General features: G+C 35.4%; 2 protein-coding genes across 2 annotated transcripts; one reads left to right on the plus strand and one right to left on the minus strand.

The window, feature by feature from the left end:
* The first annotated feature begins 572 nt into the window (after positions 1-572).
* Positions 573-5,590, plus strand: LOC122289765 (decapping 5-like protein). The gene is made up of 8 exons (XM_043097034.1): positions 573-859; positions 2,061-2,161; positions 2,735-2,806; positions 2,901-3,791; positions 4,410-4,595; positions 4,746-4,856; positions 4,978-5,150; positions 5,230-5,590. The coding sequence occupies exons 1-7, from the start codon at positions 673-675 to the stop codon at positions 5,119-5,121; spliced, it is 1,692 nt and encodes a 563-aa protein (XP_042952968.1). The 5' UTR covers positions 573-672; the 3' UTR covers positions 5,122-5,150; positions 5,230-5,590.
* LOC122289764 (long-chain-alcohol oxidase FAO4A-like) lies at positions 5,559-11,837 on the minus strand. Its single transcript, XM_043097033.1, has 3 exons — positions 11,450-11,837; positions 10,834-11,103; positions 5,559-7,511 (listed from the first exon to the last, which is right to left on the minus strand). The coding sequence occupies exons 1-3, from the start codon at positions 11,783-11,785 to the stop codon at positions 5,670-5,672; spliced, it is 2,448 nt and encodes an 815-aa protein (XP_042952967.1). The 5' UTR covers positions 11,786-11,837; the 3' UTR covers positions 5,559-5,669.
* Between the last annotated feature and the right edge of the window lie 15,402 nt (positions 11,838-27,239).

Raw genomic sequence — 27,239 nt, forward strand, 5'->3', positions numbered from 1 at the left:
TCGTTACTTAATTATTATAATTTTTTTAAATTTTTACACAAAACATAAAAAATAATTAATTTTTTAAATTTTAAAATAAAAATTATATTTAAAAATTATATTCTAAATATTTTTTAACTTTATAATTTTTTATTCATCTTTTCCCTTCATTTTTTAAAACTCCATAAAATTCTTTATTCAAATTATTTTATTATTATTCATAAATTATATTATTACTGTTTATAAATTTGTTATCTTATCTTATTTAATCTTACTTTATCTTTTATCTTTAGAATCAAACTAGATATCAATTATCTTTGGTTTCTAACTTGTAAGAGAAGAAAGGAGGTTAAAGAAAAGACAAAATACAGCTCGTGGCGGTGTGCCTTTTAAGAATATGGTTCTAATTTTTTAGTTTTCAATCTTTATAATTAATTTTTGTCCATAAATATTAATTTAGGAATTACGTTTCATTCAAAATATGAATAAATTTATTTTTATTTAATTAAAAGGTAATATTAAAAAAAAAAGTCTAATGGTACGAGATTCTCTGATACCTAATAATTAATAAGTAACAACACTTCAGAGTTAAGAATAGAAACTAGAAAGTTACAGACACGAAAGACACGAACGGAAGGAAAGATTTTGTTCCGAGAGAGAGAGAGAGAGAGAGAGAACCCTGATCGCGTGTTTATGGCGACTGAGTCTGTGGGGGCAAAAGGTCCCTCTTCTTCTTCTTCTTCTTCTTCATCGTCGTCTTCCAATGGCGCGGCATCGTACATAGGGAGCTTCATAAGCCTGATTTCGAAGTCCGAGATTCGCTACGAGGGCGTCCTCTACTACCTCAATGTCCACGATTCCACCATTGGCCTCAACAACGGTGCGCCATCTAATCCTCTACTCCATTTTCGGTAGTCGCATATTATATGTATTGAATTTTGGTAGTATATTTCGCGAGACTTTGATTTTGTATTAATTCGATACATCTGTTTTATATTATTTCTCAATATTCATCAGTCATTCATTTGTTTCTGTTGCGTCTTTGTCTCAAATGGATGATAAGCTTTCTAGTTTTGGCGATGCACTGGCCTATAAATATGTGTTCATGCGTGCTTCATGCATACGCACATATGCATAAATATATATACATATATCTGTGCATGCGTTCTGTATTTACTTATAGATGAGATTTTCTAGAGGCGAATATGAAGAAATTTTGACCAAAAGCATGGTAAATGTGGCAAAACAATTATGTAATATGCAGATGAGAATGTATGATCGAAGCCGTTTGTGAGAAATGATACCTACTTTTGGCGTGTTATGATGCAGATACCCTATGTTTTGGGTCATTTTTACTTGATAGAGTTCTGGTGACTTAAAAGTATTGCTACAATAATTCCGGTTTATTGGTTTGGTTAATTAACTTTTAATTTAATAAAGATATAGAAATATTAGGTTTATTTTCTTGTGGTTTCTGGAATTGCTTCAGATGATAAGGTGCAATGCTGAGGCCTTTATTCTCATCATTATTATTTAACTGGATGGCTATAAATAGTCATTTAATATACTTGGGATTTTCTTGATTTATTGAAGTTCAGGTTGTGATTTTTTGTGTAATCTCTTGTGTACTGCCTGCATACTTGAGGACTTGAGGTTATCCTCTCATTCTTAGTAGTTTTTTCATTATCAAGAAATAAAAAGTATAATATGGGTAGGAGAAAAGTGCTGACTTCTTTCCTTTGATATGTAAGATAGGTGAAAAGTGACTTAAAAATACTAAACGGTAAGACACCGATTGTGGGAGTTCTCTAAGTTAAGTCTGCCATTTTACACTACTGGAAAAGGAACATAAAAAAATGTTAGTAAATATATTGATGCAGCAGTGTTTTAATCTGATATGCACAAATTTGCTTGCATTCCTTAGTCTTTAGTTTATAGCACGGCATAAAATCCATTGTTTCATTTACTTATCAAAAAAAAAAAAAAAAATCCGTTGTTCCATTTAGATAAACTTTCTTCTACCATGTTGCACTTTCTTGAAATCTTTTCACTTTAACATCCTGCCTTCTGTGATTTTTCAGTTAGGTCTTACGGAACAGAGGGGCGGAAGAAAGATGGCTCACAAATTCCACCAAGTGATAAGGTGTTTGAGTACATTCTTTTCCGAGGAAGTGACATAAAAGTAAGTGAGAGTAACTTATTTTCCTTTCTCAGTAATCAGTATGCCTCCTTATTTTTTATTCTGGAAACATAATTATTTGTTGCTTCTTTTGAAAAATCTTGTGAAACAGAGAACCATTCTGTAAACATATCCTTGTTTGTCACTTACATAAAAAAAAAAATGGAAAAACGTATCCTTTTTTTCAAGCACTATAGGAAAAAGGCGTTAGATGCAGACTAGAATACCTCACCAGGGATGAAAGCGTTTTGGGCCTGAGCTGAAAAGGTTATCACCGTACTTTTGAAGATGTGAGAGTACTTATAACCTCAAAAATCAACACTGACTTACTTTGGGTGCATTTGCATCACTTTGAATTTTGTCTCTCTCCCACTTTATATATGTGTGTATGTATGTATATCCCCTACAACAACACATTATTTTTGTATTTTTGTTGAGGACATTTGATAATAAGTTGATGATGTTTTCTGATTCTCACCAAATACTTGTTTTGATCGGTCCTAAAATTGTGAGAATGTTACATTTTCTGCTTTGCACTTTACATATATAAATTTATGTTGAACATATACTATTCAGGACTTGCAAGTCCAGTCCTTCCCACCTGCCCAAACAGAAGAGCAGATTCATGGTGATCCTGCTATAATACAGGTACTACTCTCAGGAGATTAAGCAATTCAAGTTTTGAAGTGTCATCCAGAAAAACAAAATCCACCCATATATTTGATTTTCTTTATGTTTGCAGTCACGCTATTCTGGGATTGATTCAAGTTCTTCATCAACCTCTTCAACTGGGGTTAAAACTTCGACAGAGTCAAATCAATGGAAAGATACCCCTGCTTTGACGAGTAGAGTCTATCCTGGTGCACCTTCTTCATATCAATCTGTAACCCAGGTGGGCCCATTGGATCACTTACCTACTGCAGAAATTGCTGGTTCCCCATCTTCAATGCAGATGTATTGGCAAGGCCACAGTGGAACACCAGTCAGTATTTCCAATCCTCCCCATCAACCTATATCTTTTCAGCCACCATCTACTGGATCATTTCCCTCGACAATGCAGAGTTTATCTCAGGCTCCTCAAATTCAGGCATCTACAAACCCGAGCCTGCTGAATACATCAGAATTTGGTGGTCCTGTATCTTCATCTATTTCTTCTTCTTCTGTACATCCACACTTGTCACCCCCTCTTTGTCCAACACAATGTTCTGCTTCTCTTGATATCCCATCCTCTTTTTTCATAAAATCATCTTTACCACATTCTGCATCTATGACTGCTAATAGATCAACTCCATCTTCTTTTGCTTCATCTTGCATAGACATAAACACCAGTAAAGCTCAAATTGGTGGTAAAGCTATTTCTGACCCAAGATCAGTTCTCCCTATCTCATCTATGCCTTGTCCTCCATCTTCATTGGTGGATTCTTCACGGCCCTTGCTAACACCACCTCCATCATTGTTAATTTCAGATCAGTTAACACAGTCTAGACCATATGCGCTTTCTTCCATGCAGAAACTGTACCCTGATAAGAGTGGTTTCAGCGCTCAAACACTGACACCATCTAATTCTCTGCCATTCATTTCTACTTCAGTATCTCAAGCACCTCTTTTGCCATTGCCGACATCTGCACAACAGGTAGGTTCTCCTGTGTTTTGTTTTTGGCTGGCGACTTATAATTTTTATTCTATTTTTGAAAAAAAATTTTTGACTTTAGCATTGCATGCTGTTTCGACTATTCATTATGCTTGTTTTTAATTTCTTGGGTGCCTTCACAAGTTGATGAAACAGAACAAAGAAACTGGAAATGAAGGCATCATTCATTATAAATATCAAACTGAAAAATTAATGCCATCTGGGAAAATGAACCTAATCTGTCAATTCTAGATCTATCAACTTTTTCTTGTATCCATTTCTAGCTGCTAACTTGTAAGTAGGTATTCTTTTTGAATACTTCCCACTTGGGCTTCGCCTATTTACTTGATTTAATAAATTCTATTTTACCTATACAAAAATTCTAGATCTATCGACTTGGTTGGGGTGTGATCCATGTCTCTATGGGGCCCTTGTATATCCATTGTTTTATACAATTCCTGCTCATTTCAGATCATTTTTTCGACATTTTTATACTAAATGTGAATGATTGATGTTTGAAATAGAAAACACCTCGGGTTCCCATGTGAGGACCATTTTTGCATAGATAAGTTCTTATAAATTCTTAAAATCTGAGTATTTTATTATTGATATCTTCTGCAGTCTAAGCACTCAGCTGCACAATTCACTGAAGAGTTTGATTTTATGGCCATGAACGAGAAGTTTAACAAGGATGAAGTATGGGGTTATCTTGGAAAGGCAAATGATAAAACAGCGGTAGTACAAGGTTATGTGGCCGATCAAAGCTTGGCGCACAGAGAGAGTCTTGGCTTGGTACCTAATCTTAAGGTAGGACTTGCAATGTTGCTAAATACGAGCCGGATCTTCATATTCTTTATATATACTTGAGACAAACAAGACAAATAACGTTGTGCGGTTATCATAATCTACTATCTAGTGCTACTTAAAAGCAAAACCTTTTATTTCTTCTCCATGCAGCCTGCGTATAATAAGGACGAGTTCTTTGACTCAATTTCATGTAATTCACTCACCCGGGGAGCTAGGAATGCACATAACAGGTTCTCTGAACGAACCAAGCTGAATGCTGAGGTTTGTTAACTTTTGTGTTCTTTTAAATATTTCGTGAAGTGAAACCATGAGAAATGAGAAATCAACTATTAAAATAAAAGTTGATGTTTGCCACCATATTTTCTCTCTCTTACTTTTGCAGACATTTGGCAATTTCCAACAGAGGCCTAATGTTGGCTATGGTGGCTTTGCTGCTGGACATGGTGAGAATTATCCCGCATCATATAATTGGGGAAGGGGATATGGCTATGGTGGAAGGGGTGGCGGGTGGAACATGCCTTCCTAATTCTATCTGAAGCTCAATGTTATTCGCAGGTCCATTGTTTCTTTTGTTAATCACATATCTACTACTTTTTTACCTTGTTTTCAAACTCACCTCCTTTTTTACCTTCAGCTTTATGATAACGGAGCCTATTATAAATGATGGGGACGTTGTTGGGGTTTCATCTTGAAACGGTTTGTCAGGATTACGCTTTACGCCGGTTCATGTTTTTTCTGCCCATGAGCCAGCATTTTTCACCTATATCTCTCTAGGCAATGTGATAAAAAAAAAAAAAAACAAATTCGTGGCATGCTGCCATTGGTAGACTGATGAAGTCTCTTTTGCTCTGTTATTCTCTGTTGTTTCCTCCATTAATGTAACACATATTTTAGTGGTTGTACATTCATGAATAGAAAGGAAACTCATCATGGTATTGCTCACGATTCTAAAAACTTCAAATATAGCCATGAAAAGAAAAGATATCTTCATCTTATGTATGATGTACCCGCCTGAGTTTATCACACACAACAAAGGATGCACATGCACTCAATTTTTGAATTATTAGTCGATTGTTATCTGCACTTCTTCCTCCTGAGAACTTCAAGAGCAGACTGTGCCGTGCAATAAGCAATAGCCTGAACGGTGACCATAGGGTTCACGCCTAAAGCTGTCGGAAAGACACTTGTGTCTGCCACGAAAAGCCCCTCTACGTCCCATGTCTCCCCCATCTGGTTCACTACTGACTTCTTTGGGTCAACCCCCATCCTGCAGCTCCCCATTTGATGCGCTGAACATAGCGGAGTCGAAAGCCTGTTCAACCGCCTTGAACTTTCCTCTTTAACGAACTTCTCAAAATCATGTGAACTAGCTTTTTTAACATTTAAGGTCTTTCCTTTGCAGTTATGGGTTCCTATTTCTTCAGCTCCAGCAGCCGCCAATATCCTCAATACCTTCTCTAGCCCTTTCTTTAGGTTCTCTTCATCACTTTCTTCCATTTGGTAACTGATTGAATTTGGTGAAAGCACTGTTCCTGAACCTTTATCCCTTGCTAATGCAAATATATGGGCAGTTCTCGAAAACCTGCACATTCGACTTCTCATATCTGTTGAAGAAACCCATGGCATTAGCATGGAGAAAGTACCGGGGTGCAACGAAGGAGTCTGTATTATTGCACCATAACCAGACCCATCAAAATTTGCAGCAACGGTCGACATTGCTGTCATTATCCCCCCTTCATAGCTCTTCTTCTCTGCCTTTGGCCAAACGTTGGACAAAGGTGTATCTGGAAAATGGCCCCACGCCATTGCCACTGGATGAAGATGCAAGTTCTTTCCAATGTTTTCATTCTTCAGGCCACTTTTTCTCAGCAATTCTGGTGTACTGAGTGCACCACATGCAACGATAGTCACCTTAGACTCCACTACACAAATTTCTTTTGCTCCTTTATGTTCAAACTCGAAAGCAACTCCAGTTGCTGTCTTCCGATATCTTCCTTTCTTCCTCCTGTTCAATACTTTGATAGCCTCACAACCAGGAAGAATTGCACCATTGCCTGAACTTACCAAGTCTACAAGCCATGTCTCTGAGGTACCTTTCTTTTTTCCATCCTTGCAGCCAAGACAGCACCAACCACAGTAATGATCCGCCTGTGAATTTCGAGGTATGTTGTTCACAGGATAACCCAATTCTTGACATCCTCGTCTCAATATCGTGTTGTGAAATCCTTCATCATGGAATTCAGATTGAACTCCCATTTTTTCACAGACAACATCCATGGCTTCTTTGTATAGTTCACTGTCAAATAATTCTAGCTCATGGGAGTCACACCAGTCGTTAATCACATGCTGAGGGGTTCGAATTGAAGCTGACCAGTTAATCGCAGAGCCCCCACCAACGGTTGAACCTGCAAGTATTAGCATGCCCATATCAATGGTTGCCATCAAACCACCAGATAGGTACATCTCATCCATAGTTGGACCTTCAAGAAGTGAGAGATTTTTCCTAGCACAATAACTTCCTTTCTCCAAAACAAGCACTTTGTATCCTGCCTTTGCCAGAACACCAGCAATAACGCCACCACCCGAGCCAGAACCAATCACAACTGCATCACATTTGATGACCAAAGAAGGACAAGACAAGCTGGAAGGATCGGTTTTCCCACAAACAACTGAGGTGGGAAATCCAAATCGTCGTAGAGTATCTACATTCATGTCCCGAGGGTTTTTTAGATTAATGATGCCTCTGTAAAGAGGTCCATAAAAGTCCTCTACACCACCACCTTGATCTTCTTTTTCATGTTCTCCATAGCCAGTTTGTTCCGATGTCTTGGACAGCTGAGTTTGGGTTTTGAACTGTGGGTCTGGTCCAGCATACCGGATTGCTTTCCATGAAATGTTATCATTCTTCTCATCCACCTGAAAATGATAACTTTTGGCATTAGATCATAAGGATTGGGTGGGTCAAAGATATTATTAAAGTCCTGTTTGGTTACACAGATGAGATGAGATGTTTTAAATAGTAATGAATAAAATATTGTTATAATATAATTTTTTAATATTAATTTTATATTGAGATTTGAAAAAGTTAAATTATTTATTATATTTTATATAGAGATTTGAAAAAGTTGTAATGATGAGTTGAGATGAGATTTTTGGTATTGTGTAACCAATCTGGGCCTAGTGTACGTCTGTCTGGAGATCTATCTCACCCAACAACGGAGAATAATTAAAAAATAATAAAATTAAGATAAAAAAAACGGTATTCATCTTAGTAGAATCTAGGTCAACATATCCAACTTTGAATTAATTTATTGCAATATTCCTACTGACTCTACGCAGGTTTAGGGTGGTGAATTAAATCAATTTCTCAGGTGGGAGGCATGTATGATCATGCCTATATTTAGGTGCAATATTTCCATAAGAGAAATGTTACAAATATAAAAATATTACGTAAAAATAAATTTATATATTTTTTTTAAATAGATCATTGAATTCATTCAATAAACTGAAGTTACACACAACCAATCAATACAGGAAAATCCAAACTATAAGCTAACTTACGCATCTGTTTTGAAGCATCCCCGCATACATAGTAGCGGACATTGTCTTAACTTCTAAATCTCTCCTAAGCGAAAGAGAGAGCACTCTGTATTAACAGAAAGGAAAGAACCCCTCCATCCTCTCAGGAAAGCAGAGTACAGCACGTTGTTACTATGGACACCAAGTCCAATAGCCTAATTCTACGATATTAATAACTAAATAGCAAACTACAATGCAAAACAAACATAAAACAGAACCCCAAGCATCGGCCTGAGCCCCAACAACACACCTACCGTAGGCATAGGCGGCATGAGCATCCAGCCCACGCATGGACAACAGTCTCTACTACAGAGACGGGCCATACGACCGACTACCAGCCATAACATCGCCTGCCACTCTCGATCAACTCTTACCCCGGATTGTGATCGATCAAGCAGCTCATCACCTCACTCGGGTAAAAAACACTAATGGCCCCCACAACGTGGACTTTTCATCAATTTTGTCTGTTTTCCCATCCACTACACTGTATGTACATCTACGGCACATGACACCCGTAACCCCCGACAGCTCATGTGCACAATCTCTAAGCAAAACACATTTTGCCCCCCACTGCCAACAGCGTGCAAGCCCTCTGAGCAGCACCCTGAACACACTAGCCAGCCTGCAAGCATGCGAGTGAGGTGATGAGCCCATCGAGTGAGGTGATGAACCCACTACCAGTTTCACGTTTCACCTCCATTTCCATTGAAAACGCTGCTACAAGCAAGCCAAGCGGTGGATGGTACTCTTCCCCTCTACCCATTGTCGTCGAGGGCCTTATTTACAGTTACCCAAACAAAATACAAATCTAAAATAGAAAAGAAACCCAGAAAATAGCAAACGAAAAACAGCCTGCAAGCATAGAAATGAAAACTAAAAAATAACAAACGGTGCGTCACTCCCATTCCAACCACCTTCCAAGAGAATCTCCACCATGAGTTCAGCTTGGGCTTCACCCCAGAAACCTCCTTAAACCCCCATGCATTCCAGCGTGCCTCTCGAAAGCCACCTCTGTTTTCCATGGATAAAACATAGTCATTGAACCTCGCGGGAGTACACCCCAAAACTACATGCATACCGTAGCTTCTGAGCTCATAAAGCCATGGCTCTACTCACATTGAAGGCCCTCCCCTTTACCACCACACCCAGTGGATTTCCATGGTGGTCCCTCTTTGATAAACATATTTTCAACCGAAACGCACTCACGGCCAAACAACAACATCAAAACCCTCCACCTCCATCGTGTAAAACGCCTTCATCACGTCTGAGTGAAATAAAATGATAGACGGCTTCAATGTCCTTGACCATGTTGTGAAACTTTCCGGCCACTATGATCACCACCAACTGACGCTTATTAATGAACGAAAACCAGCAGAAACAAACAAAGGGGATTGGGGGGGGGGGGGTGGGGGGGTTACTCTTTTTTTCTTTAAAGAGAATGAGGAGCTTTCACGCTCACTTGGAGTTGTATCAACTTTCAAGTATTTTGAAATTGAGTTAAATAAATTTATAAATTGACATAACTTTACGTAATCAGTTAAATTCTATTTTATAATAAAAGTAACTTTACTTTTGAATATATAATTTCTTTTCAACTTAAATTTTTCTTTTTCTATAATTAGTCAAAGACTTGTTGCGTGTCAAAAGAAAAAGGATTGAAAGACAAAAGAAAACAACTCAATATATATTTAAGAGAAATAATATTTTCAATCGTAGAATACACAAACGTTATGCAATTGCTGTTAAAAAGTAAGTAAATACATGATCATCATAAAAAAATTAATTTTTTAATAATAGATTCTACTTTTTTTTAAATGATTACACGGTACTTACAGACTCCACGACTATATTTAACATTATTCAATATTTAAACAACTTAATTTTGTTCAATTTTGATAAGTGATCACCATTTTTTTTTTTTAATGTCGTGCCATGCGTCGGCCGCCAACATATTTTTATATGGTGATGCAATTGTTTGAATTTTACGAGAGTGGGGCAAAGGAAGGGTCGAAAGTAGGTTAATTAAATTATTTTGATCCTAAATAATTTAATATTCTTGCTTACTTGGGACAAATAAAAAAACGTAAAAAATATCTGTTACATATAATATATATATATATATATATATATATATATATATATATATAATTAAATTGCTGGGTGACATGATCATGAAGAGATCGCTATTTTTATTATATACAGATAATATTCTTATCATAATATTATCTTATCATAATTGACTATAAAATTGATTAAAAATAAATAAATAAATAAATAAAACAAAGAAAATAAACAACTAGAAACGTCATGCAATTAATTAGAGGAAGTCTGGGAGTAGAGATGAGAATTTTGAATTTGAAATGAAAGTTTAAAATATTATTTTTTAGTATTATTATTGTTTTGAGATTTGAAAAAAGTTGTATTGAGATTTGAAAAAGTTGAATTGTTTATTATATTCTATATGAAAATTGAAAAAAGTTGTAATGATAATATGAAAAATTTAAATTTAAGATGAGAATTTTGAATTACCAAAACCTGCCCAATATACATATATAGATCAGGAAAAATTAAATATACATGCATGCATGCATGCTATGTGGAAATTAATAAAAGGAAATAGATATTAAATTAATTAATTAAAGATCTAATAATTAATTACCTGAGTGAAGAAAACATATAGAATGAGAAGCTTCATGGTCCTGAAGAGCATTCTCATAGTATAGATATAACTGAGAGACCATGAGAGCACTATTTCTTCCCGTTTCTGCCTGGATACCTGAGAAAATCTATGAAAATATGGATACTTGCTTGAAAGGCTCCCTCTTCCGCATAGTATTAAGGTCCCAATCCATGTCGATAGCAGGAATAACGATAATCGGATCAACCACTTTCTTGGGTGTTCCAGTCTCTCGCTTATCAATCCCCCTAGCTGCATTCATCCGATCATCCATCATCATCATCAACCAAATTGCAGAAAACAAAATCACAGATCCATAGCCACAAAGAACAGTAGTTTGTAATTTTGATCTTTTTCCTAAAAACTCCACATGAGATTCTATGTTGATCGAAAGAAAGGAGAAAAACATGCCGTGATGCATATATATTTTGCAAATAAGACAAGATCATCATAATTTCTGGTAGCATGATGATCAGTACTTAAACATGATGAAATTTTCAGCGCGAGTGGCAGGCATGCAGCATGCATGCAGCTGCTTGAAAGTTGGAAAAAATCATGAACAAGAAGAAATTAGATTTCAAGGAGTACCGATCCCTACACGTTCTGGAGTGCCTGCCATGGAAGCACAGGTGGCGTAGAACTTGATGACGGAGTCGTCGGTGGTAACGTCGTCGGTGACATCAATGGAGGGCAAGAAGGTGTCGCAGAGAGCAGTGAGGGAGTCCATCTCCCAAGGGGAGAGAGAGTTAACGTAGGGCAGACTGTAATAATCTCGATGGTGATGATCTCCTCCTCCGACAAGATCATTAATGACTTGTATCTCATCAACGTTACCTACCTCTATGACCGTCATGTGTTTATCTTGCTTTCCATTAGCCTTTGATGCAGGCGGCCTAACATGATCTCTTGCACCATTAATAATGTTTGGCTCCATGCTTGGCTTCAGATCAAGCTTGATGATTTTCAGAACGAATGAAAGAGGAAGCTAGCACCTTTCAGTCTTATATACACATATGTGTGTGTACATGATAATTAATAATTAATTAATACTAAAAATGAGCTGCTAGGCTGTTAGCTATCTATTTCCAAAAAATGAATAATCTATAGAGAGAGAGAACATGTATTGATGATGACCAACCAAATCGTACATCAACAACATGACCCACAAATACTGTCTAGTGGGCGTCAATCAAAAATGCTAAAAAAATATTTTAGCCATAACTAAATTTTATAAAATTAAATTTATGAATTAATGTAGTTGGGTGGAATAGTCAGATTGTAAAGTTAACATCAACGTGACCACGACACCTAAGTTTATGAATTTATTTTTATAAAATCTTTTTATGATTATAACAATACTCAAAATGCACTACAAATATTGAATATATAGGACCTCAAGTAAAAGATTAATGATAAATACATAAGCTAGATATGGAAAATGCTAATATATATGCACCATAAGTTTGCCCCCAGCCTTCATTTTAACCGTTAATATATTTAAGAAAAATTCTATACATCATACTATCATCTTATTTGCATCCCAATAAGTAAGATGTGATATATTTATCATAATTAAATAATCATTTATTATATACTTTTTTATCATCTAATGATGATAAATGTATCACATTATTTATAATAGAATGCAAGTGAGATTATAGTGTAATCATGTATAGCATTATTCTTATTTTTTTAAAGTTATTTAAGTATGTTAAAAAATAAAAAGATAAATTAATTTGTATTAATGGAGATGACGCAAGCGGCATACGTTAAAAAAATATATTAAAGTTGAGCCACACACTACCACTGTCCAACTAACTAGATATATCTTATAATTAATATATTTTATTGCATGATATTGATAGCTCAACAAATATTAAGTGATGACTGATTGTCATATATATCTGATCACTTATATAATATAATATAATAATTATTTTGAATTCCTTGCTTGAGAATTACCAACACTACTTAATAAGTTTATTAATGAACTCGGTTGAATATCTGAGTACGTCATTAAATATGCTAGCTAGATTTAATAACCAATGGGGTACGTACTCTCTTCTATCTCATTAAATATGAATTGAAGATTCATGCATGCGTCCTTTAATGCATTCCCACCTATATTTTTTGAATTACTGCAACGTACAAAGAAAAATTATAAAATTTATGTAAATTTATAGAATTACATGCATGAACCGCCTACGTTTGAAGATGCGCGCATGCATGTATCCTGAGGCTGACTCCCCACCCAATTCCTTTTTCTTCCCCGGCCGTCTGGTATTTGTTTGCGGGAAAATGATAGGTATCCGTTCATTTTTACCTTTTCAATTTTTTATTTTATTTCTTAGCAAGAAAAACATTAAGACTACCGCTGGTGGCTGGGAGCCCGAGCCACTGTTGACTAATTTTTTTTTTTCTTAATGATTAAAAAAATTGTTTAATATTATTATAAATTTTTTATATTTTTTTAAAATATTTAAAAATATTAAAAAATAATTTTAAAACAATAAAACAAAAAAAAATATTTACCTTAAGATGAATCCAACTATCAACTGTGTCTGCAGCACCATCCTTCTTAGCAAATGGCCTTTTTGTACCAAGTGGGACATGAATGCCTGCCCAGCTCATCTCATCTGATGTTGCATGCAGGCCAAATCACTTCCAAAAGCTGGGTTGGATTTTTATTTATTGTTTGAGTTTTGTAATATATAAATACAATTACATATTAATTTATATATTAATATTGATTTATTTATATTTAAAATTTAAATTAATATTATTTTTAATAAAATTTACTTTTTAACTAATCATATTATATTAATATACAACTTAATATATAATTATATTTACAATTATATTTTTTCTTATTATTTTTACTAATAATTTAAGTTGGCAATGCATCCAACTTTACTGTACCTTGTTAGCCTCTTTGTACGTCATCGTCCCCTTCCTCAGTACTTAGAGCCAGAGGGAGGCCATTTCACTTCTTTTCAAGCAAGAGAAACTAATAAATTTCACTGTCAAGAATTGGTACAGTCATAAGATATTATATAAAAAAAAAAATTATTATAGACATAACAAATTATATAAAATAAATCGTAATTTTATAAGATTTATTAAATTTATTTTATAATAAAAATAATTTTATAATTTAATATATCATATCAAATTATATAATTTTATTAGATTTATTTTTATATAATTTATTTGTTCTAAAAATATTTTCTTATATAAAAATAATTTTATAAATTAACATGATTTTATATGATTTATTAAATTTATTTTATAAAAAAATAATTTTATAATATAATAAATTATATTAAAATATTATAACAATTTATGAGATTATTTGTGAATAATCAGTCTGTAGGTAGAATGTCTATAAAGTATAATGACTTTCAAAGCACAGTTATTAATTACACGTAATTAATATGGCAAACGTACGTACAGCTTTGTGCCCTTTAAGCCTCGAACGTTACGGTGAAGTACTATTATATAGTACTTTCGATCATGCCTGTGATATATGATCATTGTGAAGCTGGGTGGTCATGCATGCATATATGCTCGTACAGTACTTTTTTCTCCTTACGAAACTTACAATATATAATTAATTCAACCTCTTATAAATGGATCATGGATAAACACTGCAATATTGGAGTTACATGCGGCGGCATGTATATATATAAGTGGATATTTTAACATGATTTAGTTTTCAAGTAAATTTACAAATTGATATAATTTTATGAGATCTGTTAAATCTATTTTACAATAAAATAATTGTATATTCTGATGTATCAGTATATCTATTGCCCAGATGACTAATACAAGAGGGAGGTGAATTGAATTACATTAAAAAAATAACAATTATAAATTAAATATACAATATAAAATATAAACAAAATGCGAAACAGTAATAAATATAAAGAGTAAGGATAAGAGAGAAGCAAACTCAGTATGTTAACGAGATTCGGCCCCACTGCCTACGTTCTCGCCTCAAGCTATCCCTTGAGGATCCCCAAATTCACTATTCAACCTCCTTCAGGTGGAGATAGAAACCTATTACACATTTGAACAACACTGCTACAAAGGATCCATGTAGAACACCCTCTACACTTGCAATCACCTTATACGTGGTGATTCAACTATTCTCTGTGTAGAACACTTTCTACACGCACAAGGGTTATACACACCCTTTTTCTGATACAAAAGTTGATAGTGGATAGGTTATTAGAAAACACTCATCAATGAGTGAAATAAGAACAATACAGCGCAAACTATCTCTCAAAATGAACAAGGATTAAGGCTCAATGCTTAAAGAAGAGAAAATGAAAGTTTTGAATGAATGTTGTATGCTCTGAATGTTGTGAATGTGAAGCTCTCAAATGATCTATTTATAGGCATATGAGACTTCATATTCAAATTAAAAAAGATTCACATGTCAAAGACAATATCATTCACTTTTTCAAAAAATTCAAATAAAATGTTCTTCTTTTTCAATTATCAAAGACAACATCATTCATTTTTCAAAAATTTCAAACCTAATCTTTTACTTTTGGCATATGACAAAAGGAGTACACTTTTCTTTTCAAACAAATCAAACCTAATATTTTACTTTTTGCATATGACAAAAGGAGCACACTTTACTTTTCAAAAAATTCAAACCTAATATTTTTCTTTTTGCATATGACAAAAGGAGCACACTTTACTTTTCAAATATTTCAAACAAAATCATCTACCTTTTGCATAAGTCAAAAAAAGCATCAATCACTTTCGAAAATATTCAAATAAAACATTCACATGTGAAAGATGACAATCAATCATCTTTAATATTTTCAAAGTTCAACCCTTTAATCAAGGCATGCACATATAAAAGATGACAATCAATCATCTTTCAAAATTTTCAAAAATATTCATGCACATGTGGAAAATGTATTTTAATGCTTTATGATAAAATATTAATTTTGAGCATTAATCCTAATTTCGAATTTTGAAGAGATTTACAACATTATTCTAAAACTTTAATGTGAACTTGTTCCCTTCTTGCTCATGCTTGTTTCCTTGATGTGCTTGACTCCATTGTGTAGACAACTTGAAGTTGAGACTTCTTTATTCTTTAAATTCATTTGTTATCATCAAAATTTATGTGTAGATATATAATTACACAAGTCTTAAAACATTGGGTTCAACAATATCAAACTATGTAAATTTATAGATTTACTTTTATGTAATTCATTTGTGATTAGGGGTATAAAAAAAGGCTGGTAAACCTGTAAACCAGGCCTGACCGGACCAAATTGGTCTGGTACTAGTTTTATTGTTCTTAAAATGGATCAAAATTGGTCTGGTTCCAATTTTTACTTTTCTAAAACCGAACCGGATTGGCTCATATATATATATTTTTTCATTTTTTCTATTGTATAGAATTTTTATATATAATATATAATTATATATAAAATAGTTTTACATTATATGATAAATTAATAATTAGTATAATATTAAATATTAAAATCTCATATCATTTTTTTTATTATATTAATAGTTATACTAATATTATATAGTACACATTAATAGTTATACTAATACTATATCACTATATATTATAATATATTATAATATATCACTATATAATATATTATAATGTTATAATATATTATCACTATAATATTATATATTATAATATATTATATTATATATATTAGATAATATATAGTATAATATATTAAAATTGAAAAATTAGATTAAACAAGAACGGAAACTTGTAAAAGCGAAATAGTATTTTAAAAAGGTAACTTCTACGTATCGATTTTGAAAAATATAAAATTGATGTATACTAATTTATTTCTAAATTTTATTCAAAATTAAACCAAATGGAATTGGTTATACTCTTATTTGCGACTAAAGTATTTATATATGTATAAGTGGATATTTGTACTACCAAAGTTGACTTTCCATATTGGTTTTCTTAATTCTTTTATTATTAATTACATATAAGGACAAAAATGATATTTACAATATTCCATGGTCTCTCAGCTGCTACCTAAACTCATTAATCTTGAACCTAGCCAGACGATAGCTAGACCAAATTAAACAGAGACACACGATTGACCTAACTCTTCGTTATATGGTCGAAAAAAGAAAAAAATATTGCAGAACAATCAGCTTGGACCAGTCAGACCAAAAGCTGACTGAAATTTACTAGCATTTATGGTTTAGATGTTGGTATTATCTGTAAAGTTAATTTATTTATTTATTAATGTTGTATTCATTTAATTCGATCGGTTTCAAGATGGTTTATCTCTGATATTAGTTCCACTATAAAAAAAAAGGTGACAAGTTTTGGTGACAAAACTCATGATATTAATCCTTTTGAATGAGTTACCTACACGAACAAATTAAATTAAAACATCTGTTGGGTCACGATTTGTTTGTGCATATATGCCACCCTGTACCTTCCTTGAATTATCCATTTAACTGGATTAATCCAGAAGGGTTTTCACTTTGCGAGGTGGATGGAGATCAAAATTAAGGAAACCAAAATTTATAAAAAAAAAGAAAAAAAAAGTAATACTAGATATAATTTTTAGATATATATATATATATATACTAGTAATGAAGCAAACGTCCCTTGACGTTTGCTCTAGTTGTGACAAAATAACCTAATAATAAAATAATATACATGTCAAAATAAAGTAGCATACATGTCATAATAACATATATGTGAAAATAAAATTATTTTCATTTAGTTGTATTTTCGTATATTTTAATTAAATGATTATTTTATTTAATATAATTAGTGGTTCTGTTGTTTTAATTTTAACGTGTTTTTCATTGTATTATTTTATAATTTATAAGTTATAAAATTTATTTTAATGCTCTTTCTTGATATTAATTATTATTTTGTATTTAAATTACTCTTTACTTTAAATTATTTTATTATTGGGTTTAATTATTTTATTTTATTAATATTGAGTTGTAGTGTTTTTATTTAATTTTTATTTATTTTTATTGTACTTTTTTACCTTATTAGACTTATATTTTTGAATGGGCTTTACTTTAGTAGATTTTTCCTTTATTTTTGGGTCAAGCCTTTTAGTTTTCGGGCCCAGCCCGTGTACCTTAAGTCCAGGCTCCTTATTCCCTTAAAAGGCGCCGTTTTGGTCCATGCCCCTTAGGGTTTCATTCTTTCTTCTTCCTCCTGCTAGCGCCGATTGCTTCTCCTCCATTTTTATTTTTTCTTCCTCTGTTTTCTATGTGATGCTGCTGCTGCTTCTCTCCGGTTCTTCTTCCTCTCATTTTCGAGCAACCAGCCATGTGAGCCCAACTACCCAACCTCCACCGAAAGCCACAGCAGCCCAGCAACGCCGCACAACTCTTCCCCACACGGCAATAAACAGAGCAAATGCTCCATCGCAGCTACCCAACCTCCACCGAAAGTCTCTGTTTTGCTTCCTAAAAACAGAGCAAATGTTCCTCCGTGGCCAACCAACGAGGGCACAAAGCTGCGGAGCCCACCGGAACTTCCCCATTCGGATGCTGTCCTAGTTAACGCTCACCCATTTTTCGTCATTTCCCCCCTCTAGCCATCGCGTGCACCACCCTCAACGTGCAACGTTTGTGTCGTCCCGTGCACCACCCTCAACGTCGCATCTCTCTTTCCCTTGGGTCACTGTGTTTTGTACGGACTGTGTAAAAACTAAACATACAATTACACGGAAATGAAAACGGAATGAGAAAACATTGTTTATTCTTGTAGCAATGAGATAGACACTTATTATTATAGATAGAAATCTTTAGGATCTGGGAAAAAGAAACAAAATCACAAGCCGACGAAAAGAGAGAGGGCAATTAGAGGAAGTAATTTTGTAATAAAATAATAGGAATAGATTATGAATAGTCTGTCTTCAAATATGAATATAAAGTAAATACATTGTAGCTCAAAGTTGGAACTTTGATTGTTTACTGAATCTAATGCCAGCATTTTAAGTACCTCAATCCTCTTTAAATTTTGAAGAGGCCGATGCCATTTTGAAGATACTGATGCCAGGGCTCTCATATGCACTTCCTTTAAAAAAGTGAGGTGCACCTTTAAAAAGAATAATTATTTTATATGAGTATTAGATTTATCAACTTTTTTTAAAAAAGAGTACATAAAATTTACACACTTTAAAATTGTAAATAGAATTTATCTAAAAAAAAATATCACTTCTGTTTATGTATATATATATATAAACAATATGTATCTCTTTCCCACTTAAAGGCCTTAAGTTATTTGTGAATGTAAAGAATTTATTATTTGAATTATTATACTCAATTTCTCAACTTAGTTTAAGAAACAAATTAATTAATTACAAGCACCAATATTTATTATTTAATCATGATTATGAGGAATAAAAATTGACAAACTATTAACTCAAACTTAAGTATCACTCTAGGAAACAATCCGGCAAAACTGTTAGAGGGAGGTGGGCTCGCTCATCTCTCATTTCCAATAGTGTTTTAGATTTCTTTTTCTGTCTATTTTCGTGTTCTTTATATTGATAATAAAAACTGTTGGCCACAATTTTGGGAGGAGGAATGGACATTACCACGCTTGGTTCCTAAGTTCTCAACCATATTTCACACAGCTGGGCAGGGAGATTATACACGATGGAGGTAGAGGAACTCGATTTCGTGTGGCCGTGTTTTTAGGTGGCCGTGTTCCTGACTGTTTCAGCTGAGAGGCGTTACTTTCATACGTATACAATGAAATAAGTGTGCTTGAGAGACGTATGTGGGGTTGCCTAGAAGAACGGTCTGCTGAGGGGATGCGTTGGAGGTTTTACGACGTGAGCGGGTAGGTAGCTTGCTCTTGAAGGCGAAGGATTACATGTGGGATTGGGGTGCACTTACGTGGGGTTAAAGCCTCTATTTTTAACCATAGAAAATAGAGGAGATTTTCGGATGCATAATAATGTACATGAGGGGGATAAGGCGTCTTCTCTGGGGTGGAGCCCAGCCGTAACTCAGGCAGTTTTCTTTATGGATGGTGGTCAGAGAAGGGGGTCGGCGACAATGCTTGCAGTTTTCGATTTGTTTTTTCTGTTTTCCAATCTTACTCGTTTTTACAATCTAGTCCTAGTGTGTCTTGTTCTTTTCATTGTGGGTTAGCTCTTTTCTTCAGGTTTTCTAGTATGTAATAAGAATTACGGTGCTTCCATTTGGTCGGTTCTGGGTGCCTAAATTAGGTTGGTTTAGTTTTTGGGGTTGCTGTTTAGTTTGTGGTAAGTACTTTCGGTGGCTGTATGCTTCCAGTGGTTGTTTCAATGGAGATGAGTCTGTTAAGGCATCCGTCATGCTTGTTGCAGGTTATGGCAGGACGTAGGGAGGGCTGGGGCAGTTACAAGTAGCAGGGATATTGGGCAACAAAAGTGGGGAGCTGCGTGAGCATCAAAGTGCAAATAGTAGATGGACGTACGGCGTGGGCATTCGGTGACTGTGAAGCATTGTGTTTTTTTCATTTTCAATTGAATTTGTTTTATTTTATTAGATCTGTTAGTTTATGTGAGAATAATTTGAAATAGGCAATTCTATTTCCTCTTTTAGAGGAGGAGGGTAGTGAGTCTCTATCCTTCTTTGGAGGATGTGGGTGGAAAATCTCCCTCCTCCTTGGGAGGATGGAGGTGAAATGAGTTATTTTTTCTCACAGACAAGTCCAGATGGACACCTCTGTTTTTATAAAGTCTCGCATCTCAGAAGGGCTGTGTCATTGGAGAGTTTTTATGAAATTTTTAGACATTATCTAGCACAATGAAAGTTGTATGCTGGGGGGCGTATAACCGATGAATAGTTGGCTTGTAATCAAAGCTTATTCCCAGACTTATTGGTCACAGCTATAATTTCTTTCATTCATTCATAAATTGAAGTCTATTTAAAAAAAAAATCATGATTATGAGGACGTCAGCCTTAATTAATTAATGACACTAGGGCCACATGCTACGTAAGCATATTAACAAGATTTTCCACTCTCGACCAATTTTTTAATTAACAAGATATTCATATTCTTATTGCAAGAAAAGCATTTTGATCATTTTAATGTTTTGAGTTTGACACTTATAAAATAATAATAAAATTTAAATTATTACAGATGAACTAATAGTATCATCGAAATCTCTCATTTGGGAGTGAATCTCAATTAATAACATGTATTTAATAAAATTTTCATACATGTAAATAACAATAATTTAAATAAGAATCATAAAATTAAATATTAAACAATTCATGCATGTATTTAACAGTGAGAACATGTACATAAAAGAAAAATAAAATTTAAGATTTTTCCTTTATTTTTTTAAATAAATAAATCAATAAAATTAAAATAATAATATTATATTATTTTAATATTCTGACTGGTCTGGGTCAGTAACCTGGGTCAAAACCCAGTTTAGTTCACTGGTCAGACCCCAGTTGGGTCTGATAGGGATGGGCCAGAGCCCACTATACAGCCCATTTTCTTTTTAGCTTGTTAGAAGAAAACCATAACTTTGCTCTCTGCGTGGACCAAAGCCCACGTCCTGGCTTAAAGTCCAATGACTCCACCCATCATAAGGCACAAAATTTAGGCATAATGGTTGGACTGGGCCGAAAGCGTAGGATTTTCAATTTGCCCAATATGATAAAATTACATGTACACACAAACATATATTTGTTGTATATTTTATTGAGTTCATAAAAAAATCTATAAGCTAAAACTCTGATACCACGTGTGAAATATCTTAAAAAATATTAATTATTGAATCTTTAATTTTGTATTATTCATGATAATAAAATAATAATAGTTAGAAAACGTATTTCTCTCTATTATAACTTGATAATGAATCTGACCTGACTATGAAAGAAAGATAGAGGTGTAAATTTTAACCGGTAAATCTAAAAACTGGATTGGACTGACCCGGATCGGACCGGTTGTGCCGGTTTTCGAACCGATCCGGTCCGGAACTGGTTTCATAAAATGAAAAACTGGCCAGAACCGGTTCAGTTTCGGTTCCAGTCATTTTTAGACCGGACCGGCCCGGACTGGACTAGTACTATTTAATATGTGTATATTTTTTATTTATTTAATGTTATATATTATATATTTTATATTATATATAATTTTTATATATAATATATAATAATATAAATTATAATTATATATAAGATAGTGTTATTTTAATTTATAAAATAAAAGTTTAATCTTAAACATGAAAATTTAATTGATCATATGCTTAAAAATATATAATATTATAAATATATATTATTTATTAATAACATTTTATCATAGATTCATAAGAAGTAAGAACCAAAAAAGAAAGAAAATCACTCAAATATTATTACTAAATGTTAATGGTCTAATACACTTAAAACTCTTTATTTTTTTTTATAAGTACATAAGACGTTAGTAGATAAATATAAATTATATATATTAGCATATAATTTATATAAAGCTATATCAAAGCTATACTAATAGCATAATTTTTTTACATAGCAGTTTTTTTTTTACATAGCAGTCTTTTTATATAGTAGTTTTTTTTAGTAGAATTTTTTGACATATCAGTTTTTTTTTTTTTTTTATAAACAGATTTTTTTTATAATAAATATATATTTTATTAAAACTGAAAAATCAGACCAAACCGGACCAGAAATCGGTAAAATCGAAGTACCGGTTTAGGAGGGTAATCGGTGCGTAATCGATTTTGAAAAATGTAAAACCGGTGTCTACCGGTTCGGTCCTAAATTTTGTCTAAAACCGGACTGAACCGGACCGGTTACACCCCTAGAGAAAGATTATCTTAACAACTTCATCTCTGAATGTTTTCTGATGGCTAGAGGCATAATAATATTGTAAATGAGAACCCTTTAACCCCTCAGTACTCTTTCTAAATTTCCGACCATCATGAAATTTAGAGACTTTGTGTCTAATTATGATTAGATATAAAGATATTCTAGTCCCACTATAACTCAATAAATTAACTGATAAGATTGAGTTAATCTAAACCTATTAGATATGGGTGTTTGGAACATAAAGTTTAAATAAAACTCTTACAATATATATAAATCTTTAGGGTTTAGGAGAAAGAAACGGAATCACGAGCTGACAAAAAAGGGAAGGACAGTTAGAGGAAGTAATTTTGTAATAAAATAATGGGAATAGATTATGAATAGTGTCTTCAAATATGAAGATGAAAGTGAATACATTGTCGCTCAAAGTTGGAACTTTGATGGTATACCGAATCCAATGCCAGTGTTTTAAGTATTCCAAACATCTTTAAATTTTGAAGATATATCCATTTTGAAGAGACCGATGCAAGTGCTCTCATACACACTTCTTTTGAAAAAGTGAGGTGCGCTGTTAAAAAGAATAATTATTTTATGAGTCTTAAATTTATCAATTTTTTTTTTTAAATGAGTACATGAAATTTGTATATTCAAAAATTATAAATATAATTTGTGACGCCCCCAAATCCCCACGCCCGAACACGGGGAAAATGAGACGTCCGGATGGTGACAACCCGGGTCACCATCCCATCGATGGGTGCCGAGTGTGTGCGAGGCAACATATGTGTACAGAGAAACACGCAGCGGATAACGAAAGTCATAACTAAGTACCAGAATTCTTTCTTAACGTAATACAAGCTGTTTAAAACGTACATAGATAAAATATTACAAAACACAAATACAGTTTTAAACAAATATAAAAGATAGCATCAGCAACCCGGCGGAGCCGCATCCTCGGGTTCAGCTTCCTTCTCTTCGTCCTCTAACTCTGCACCAAAAGCTACGGAACCACGAATGGTACCGCAGGTAAGTAAAACCCAAACACTACCAGATAAAAACACATAAAACTCAAACAAGATGCATGAAACATGCCCAATGCACAAAGCCCATAAAACACCAGTTTTCCACACACGCCAAAAACCCATTTGGCCCAAAAACACATCCTTTCCGAAAAATACGCCAAAAGTCACATTTGGCCGCCAAAAGTCCATTTGGCCCAATATCTCGCCAGAAGTCCATCTGGCCCACGCCAAAAGTCCCATTTGGCCTCACAAACCATTATCCAATTTTAACCGTATGCACCATGACCTCCCATAGGGGTCATTCGCACACCTTGGTTCCAGTGTCACACCTTAGAGTACCACCACGCATGTGACACCTAACGAGCGATGCCCAGTTCCGCGCCCCGCGCGTGCGTAGCCAAGCATCCTCTAGCCCTCGCCAGCGAAGGGCCACGGAGTCGGTGAGTAGGGCGATGCCCGGTTCCGCGCCCGGCGCGTTCGTAGCCAAGCATCCCCTAGCCCCGCTCCCGTCATCGCTCTCGACAACTCAGGGGACATCACTCAGTTTATTCCGCTCCTGAGTGACCAGAGGAGCTCCACCGAGATAATAACCCATCCCGGCTTGGGCTCGTGATACACACGCACCCGTAAAACCACTCACGCCAATACACAGGCTTTTCACATAAAACCACAAACACACGTGCATGCACCATGTAATGTCATAACAATGCATAATAAAATAATCCAACAATCATAAATCAAATAAACAGGCAACTCCGTCCTCCATCCATCCGACCCCCGAAACTCCTCGGACTCAGTCCGGAATCAACAACCAACAACAGTAAATAATTGAATGAGCAATATATATTAAAATCTGAAAATAGGGTTTGGAAAATACTTACAGCGCTATACGGTAATTTTAGAAAACAAGCGGCGTTGCAAACGGCGGAAAAACAGCAACGTCACAGTGAAAATTCATTGTGGCCGTGGGTTTGAAAAACCCACTTTTGAACGGGGACAAACTAGGACACGAGATTGATAGGGTATGGTCTAGGGATGGTTGTGAAGCTATTGGAAGTGACGAACGGCCGTGGGTGGCGGCGGAGTCGCCGGAAAATGGCCGAAATACCCAAATCGGAAAACAAGCTCGTAGGAGCTGCTCCGGTGGTCGTTGGAGGCCGGAAATGGGTGGGTTAGGACGGCAAGGAGTCGGTGATGAAGTGGTGAAGAAATGGTGGCCGGAGGTGGAGCGACGGCGGCGGATCGGAGCCAAAACCGTGCGGCTTTGTTGGGCTTTTTCCGGCCAAATGGCCGGCCGGTTGGGGGTGAGCTTGGGTGGGGTGGTGCACCGGAGGGAGAGGAAGAGAATGGGACCGGTGGGGGGCCGAACGGTGGCCGGACGGCGGCGGTAGGGGCTGAAGAAGGGGACGCCGGCGTGAGGGAGAGGGAGGAGAGAGAGAGAGAGAGAGAGAGAGCACGGGGGGGTCCGAACGCGGGGAGAGAGAAGAGAGGAAAAGAAAAAGAAAAAAAGAAAAGAAGGGAAAAAGAAAAGAAGGGAAAAAGAAAAAGGAAAAAAGAGAAAAAGGAAAAAGATGTGAAAAGAAATGAGGTCCAGTCCTCACTCCGGGAAAACGAAACAAACCGCCAAAAAGATTAAAAACCACAAAACAACTAAAAGAAATAAAACACAACATCAAATAAATTAAATTAAATTAAAAAACTAATTTTAAAACGCAATTAAATTAAAATAAATAACTGATATATTAATTAAAATAAAAACAATTATTTCAGCGAAAGTACACTCAAAAGCAGGTCATCACATCCTCCCCTCCTTAAAAAAAATTTCGTCCTCGAAATTGCAAATCAACCACCAACTTAAAGCAAGCCACATAAACGCTCATAAACCAACTGAGATCAAGATTAAAACACATACCTTCCTTATTCGAACAAATACGGGTACTGCTCCCTCATGTCCGCTGCTCGTTCCCAAGAGAAGTCTTGAGCTAACGGATCTCCCCAAGCCACTTTAACCAAAGGTATCGTCTTGGACCTCAACTGTTGCTCCTTCCAATCCAAAATCTGCGACGGAACAACTTCGTAAGTGAGATCCGGTTGCAACTGAATACCTGCTGGGTCGACGAAACGTGGCTCTTGCTGTCCAAAGCTCTTCTTCAGGGATGATACGTGGAAGACATCATGAACATCCCCAAAATAATCTGGCAAAGCAACCCTATAGGCGACAGACCCTACTCTCTCCAGAATCTGAAAAGGGCCGACGTACCTCGGATCTAGTTTCCTTTTCTTACCAAAACGCTTAACACCTCTCATGGGAGAGACTTTAAGATAAACCCAATCACCAACTTCAAATGACAATTCTCTCCTCCTGGTATCAGCATAGCTTTTCTGGCGACTCTGAGCTGCCGCCATTTTATCTCTAATGATCCGGACTTGGCTTTGCATTTCTTGAATTATTTCGGGTCCAATTACCCTACTCTCCCCAACTTCATCCCAACACAAGGGCGACCTACACTTTCTCCCATAAAGAGCTTCATAGGGAGCCATCTGGATGGTCGCATGGTAGCTGTTATTGTAGGCAAACTCAATGAGCGGCAAATGGTTTTCCCAACTCCCTTGGAACTCCATGACACATGCTCGCAACATGTCTTCCAGGGTCTGTATGGTGCGCTCTGACTGGCCGTCTGTCTGCGGGTGATAAGCAGTACTGAACTTCAACTTAGTGCCCAAAGCTGCCTGCAAACTCTTCCAGAACTGCGACGTGAACCTTGGGTCTCGGTCCGACACTATACTCTTTGGTATGCCGTGTAGCCGCACTACCTCTTTGACATACAAACGAGTCAACTTACCCAAGGAGTCGGTGTTATTAACAGGCAGAAAATGAGCACTCTTCGTTAACCGGTCCACGATCACCTACACGGAATTCTTCCCACTAGGTGTTCTCGGCAAACCCACTACGAAGTCCATCGTGATGTCATCCCATTTCCACTCAGGAATAGGGAGGGGTTGGAGCATACCTGCAGGTCTCTGATGCTCGGCCTTTACCTGACGGCACGTGTGGCATTTCTCCACATATAAGGCAACGTCTTTCTTCATTCCATTCCACCAGTAATTTTTCTTCAAGTCTCGATACATCTTTGTACTGCCGGGATGAACTGAATACGGGACCGCATGAGCTTCCGCCATGATTCGTTCTTTGAAATCTGAGTCCTTTGGGACCACTCTGCGATCTCGAAACCGAAGTATCCCATCACTATCCATGCTATAGTGCAACGGCCCTCGAGATTTTCGGACTCTTTTCCTGATGTTCAGCAGCTTCGAATCCTTTCTTTGGAGAGCTTTCAATTCTTCAAAATCAGTTACCCGAATATCAAGAACTGAAGACAAAATCTCTACTTGCTGCGAACTCTCTACAAGGAGCCTTCTCATCCCATAAAGTAACGAATCCATTTCTGACGGTTCAGCTTCATCCTCCAAATGTGACTTCCTGCTCAAAGCATCAGCAACTATATTAGCCTTCCCCGGGTGGTACTTGATCTCACACTGATAGTCACTGATTAGCTCCAGCCAACGCCT

This window comes from Carya illinoinensis, chromosome 12 (genome assembly GCF_018687715.1).
Source record: "Carya illinoinensis cultivar Pawnee chromosome 12, C.illinoinensisPawnee_v1, whole genome shotgun sequence".
Lineage (NCBI taxonomy): Eukaryota > Viridiplantae > Streptophyta > Magnoliopsida > Fagales > Juglandaceae > Carya > Carya illinoinensis.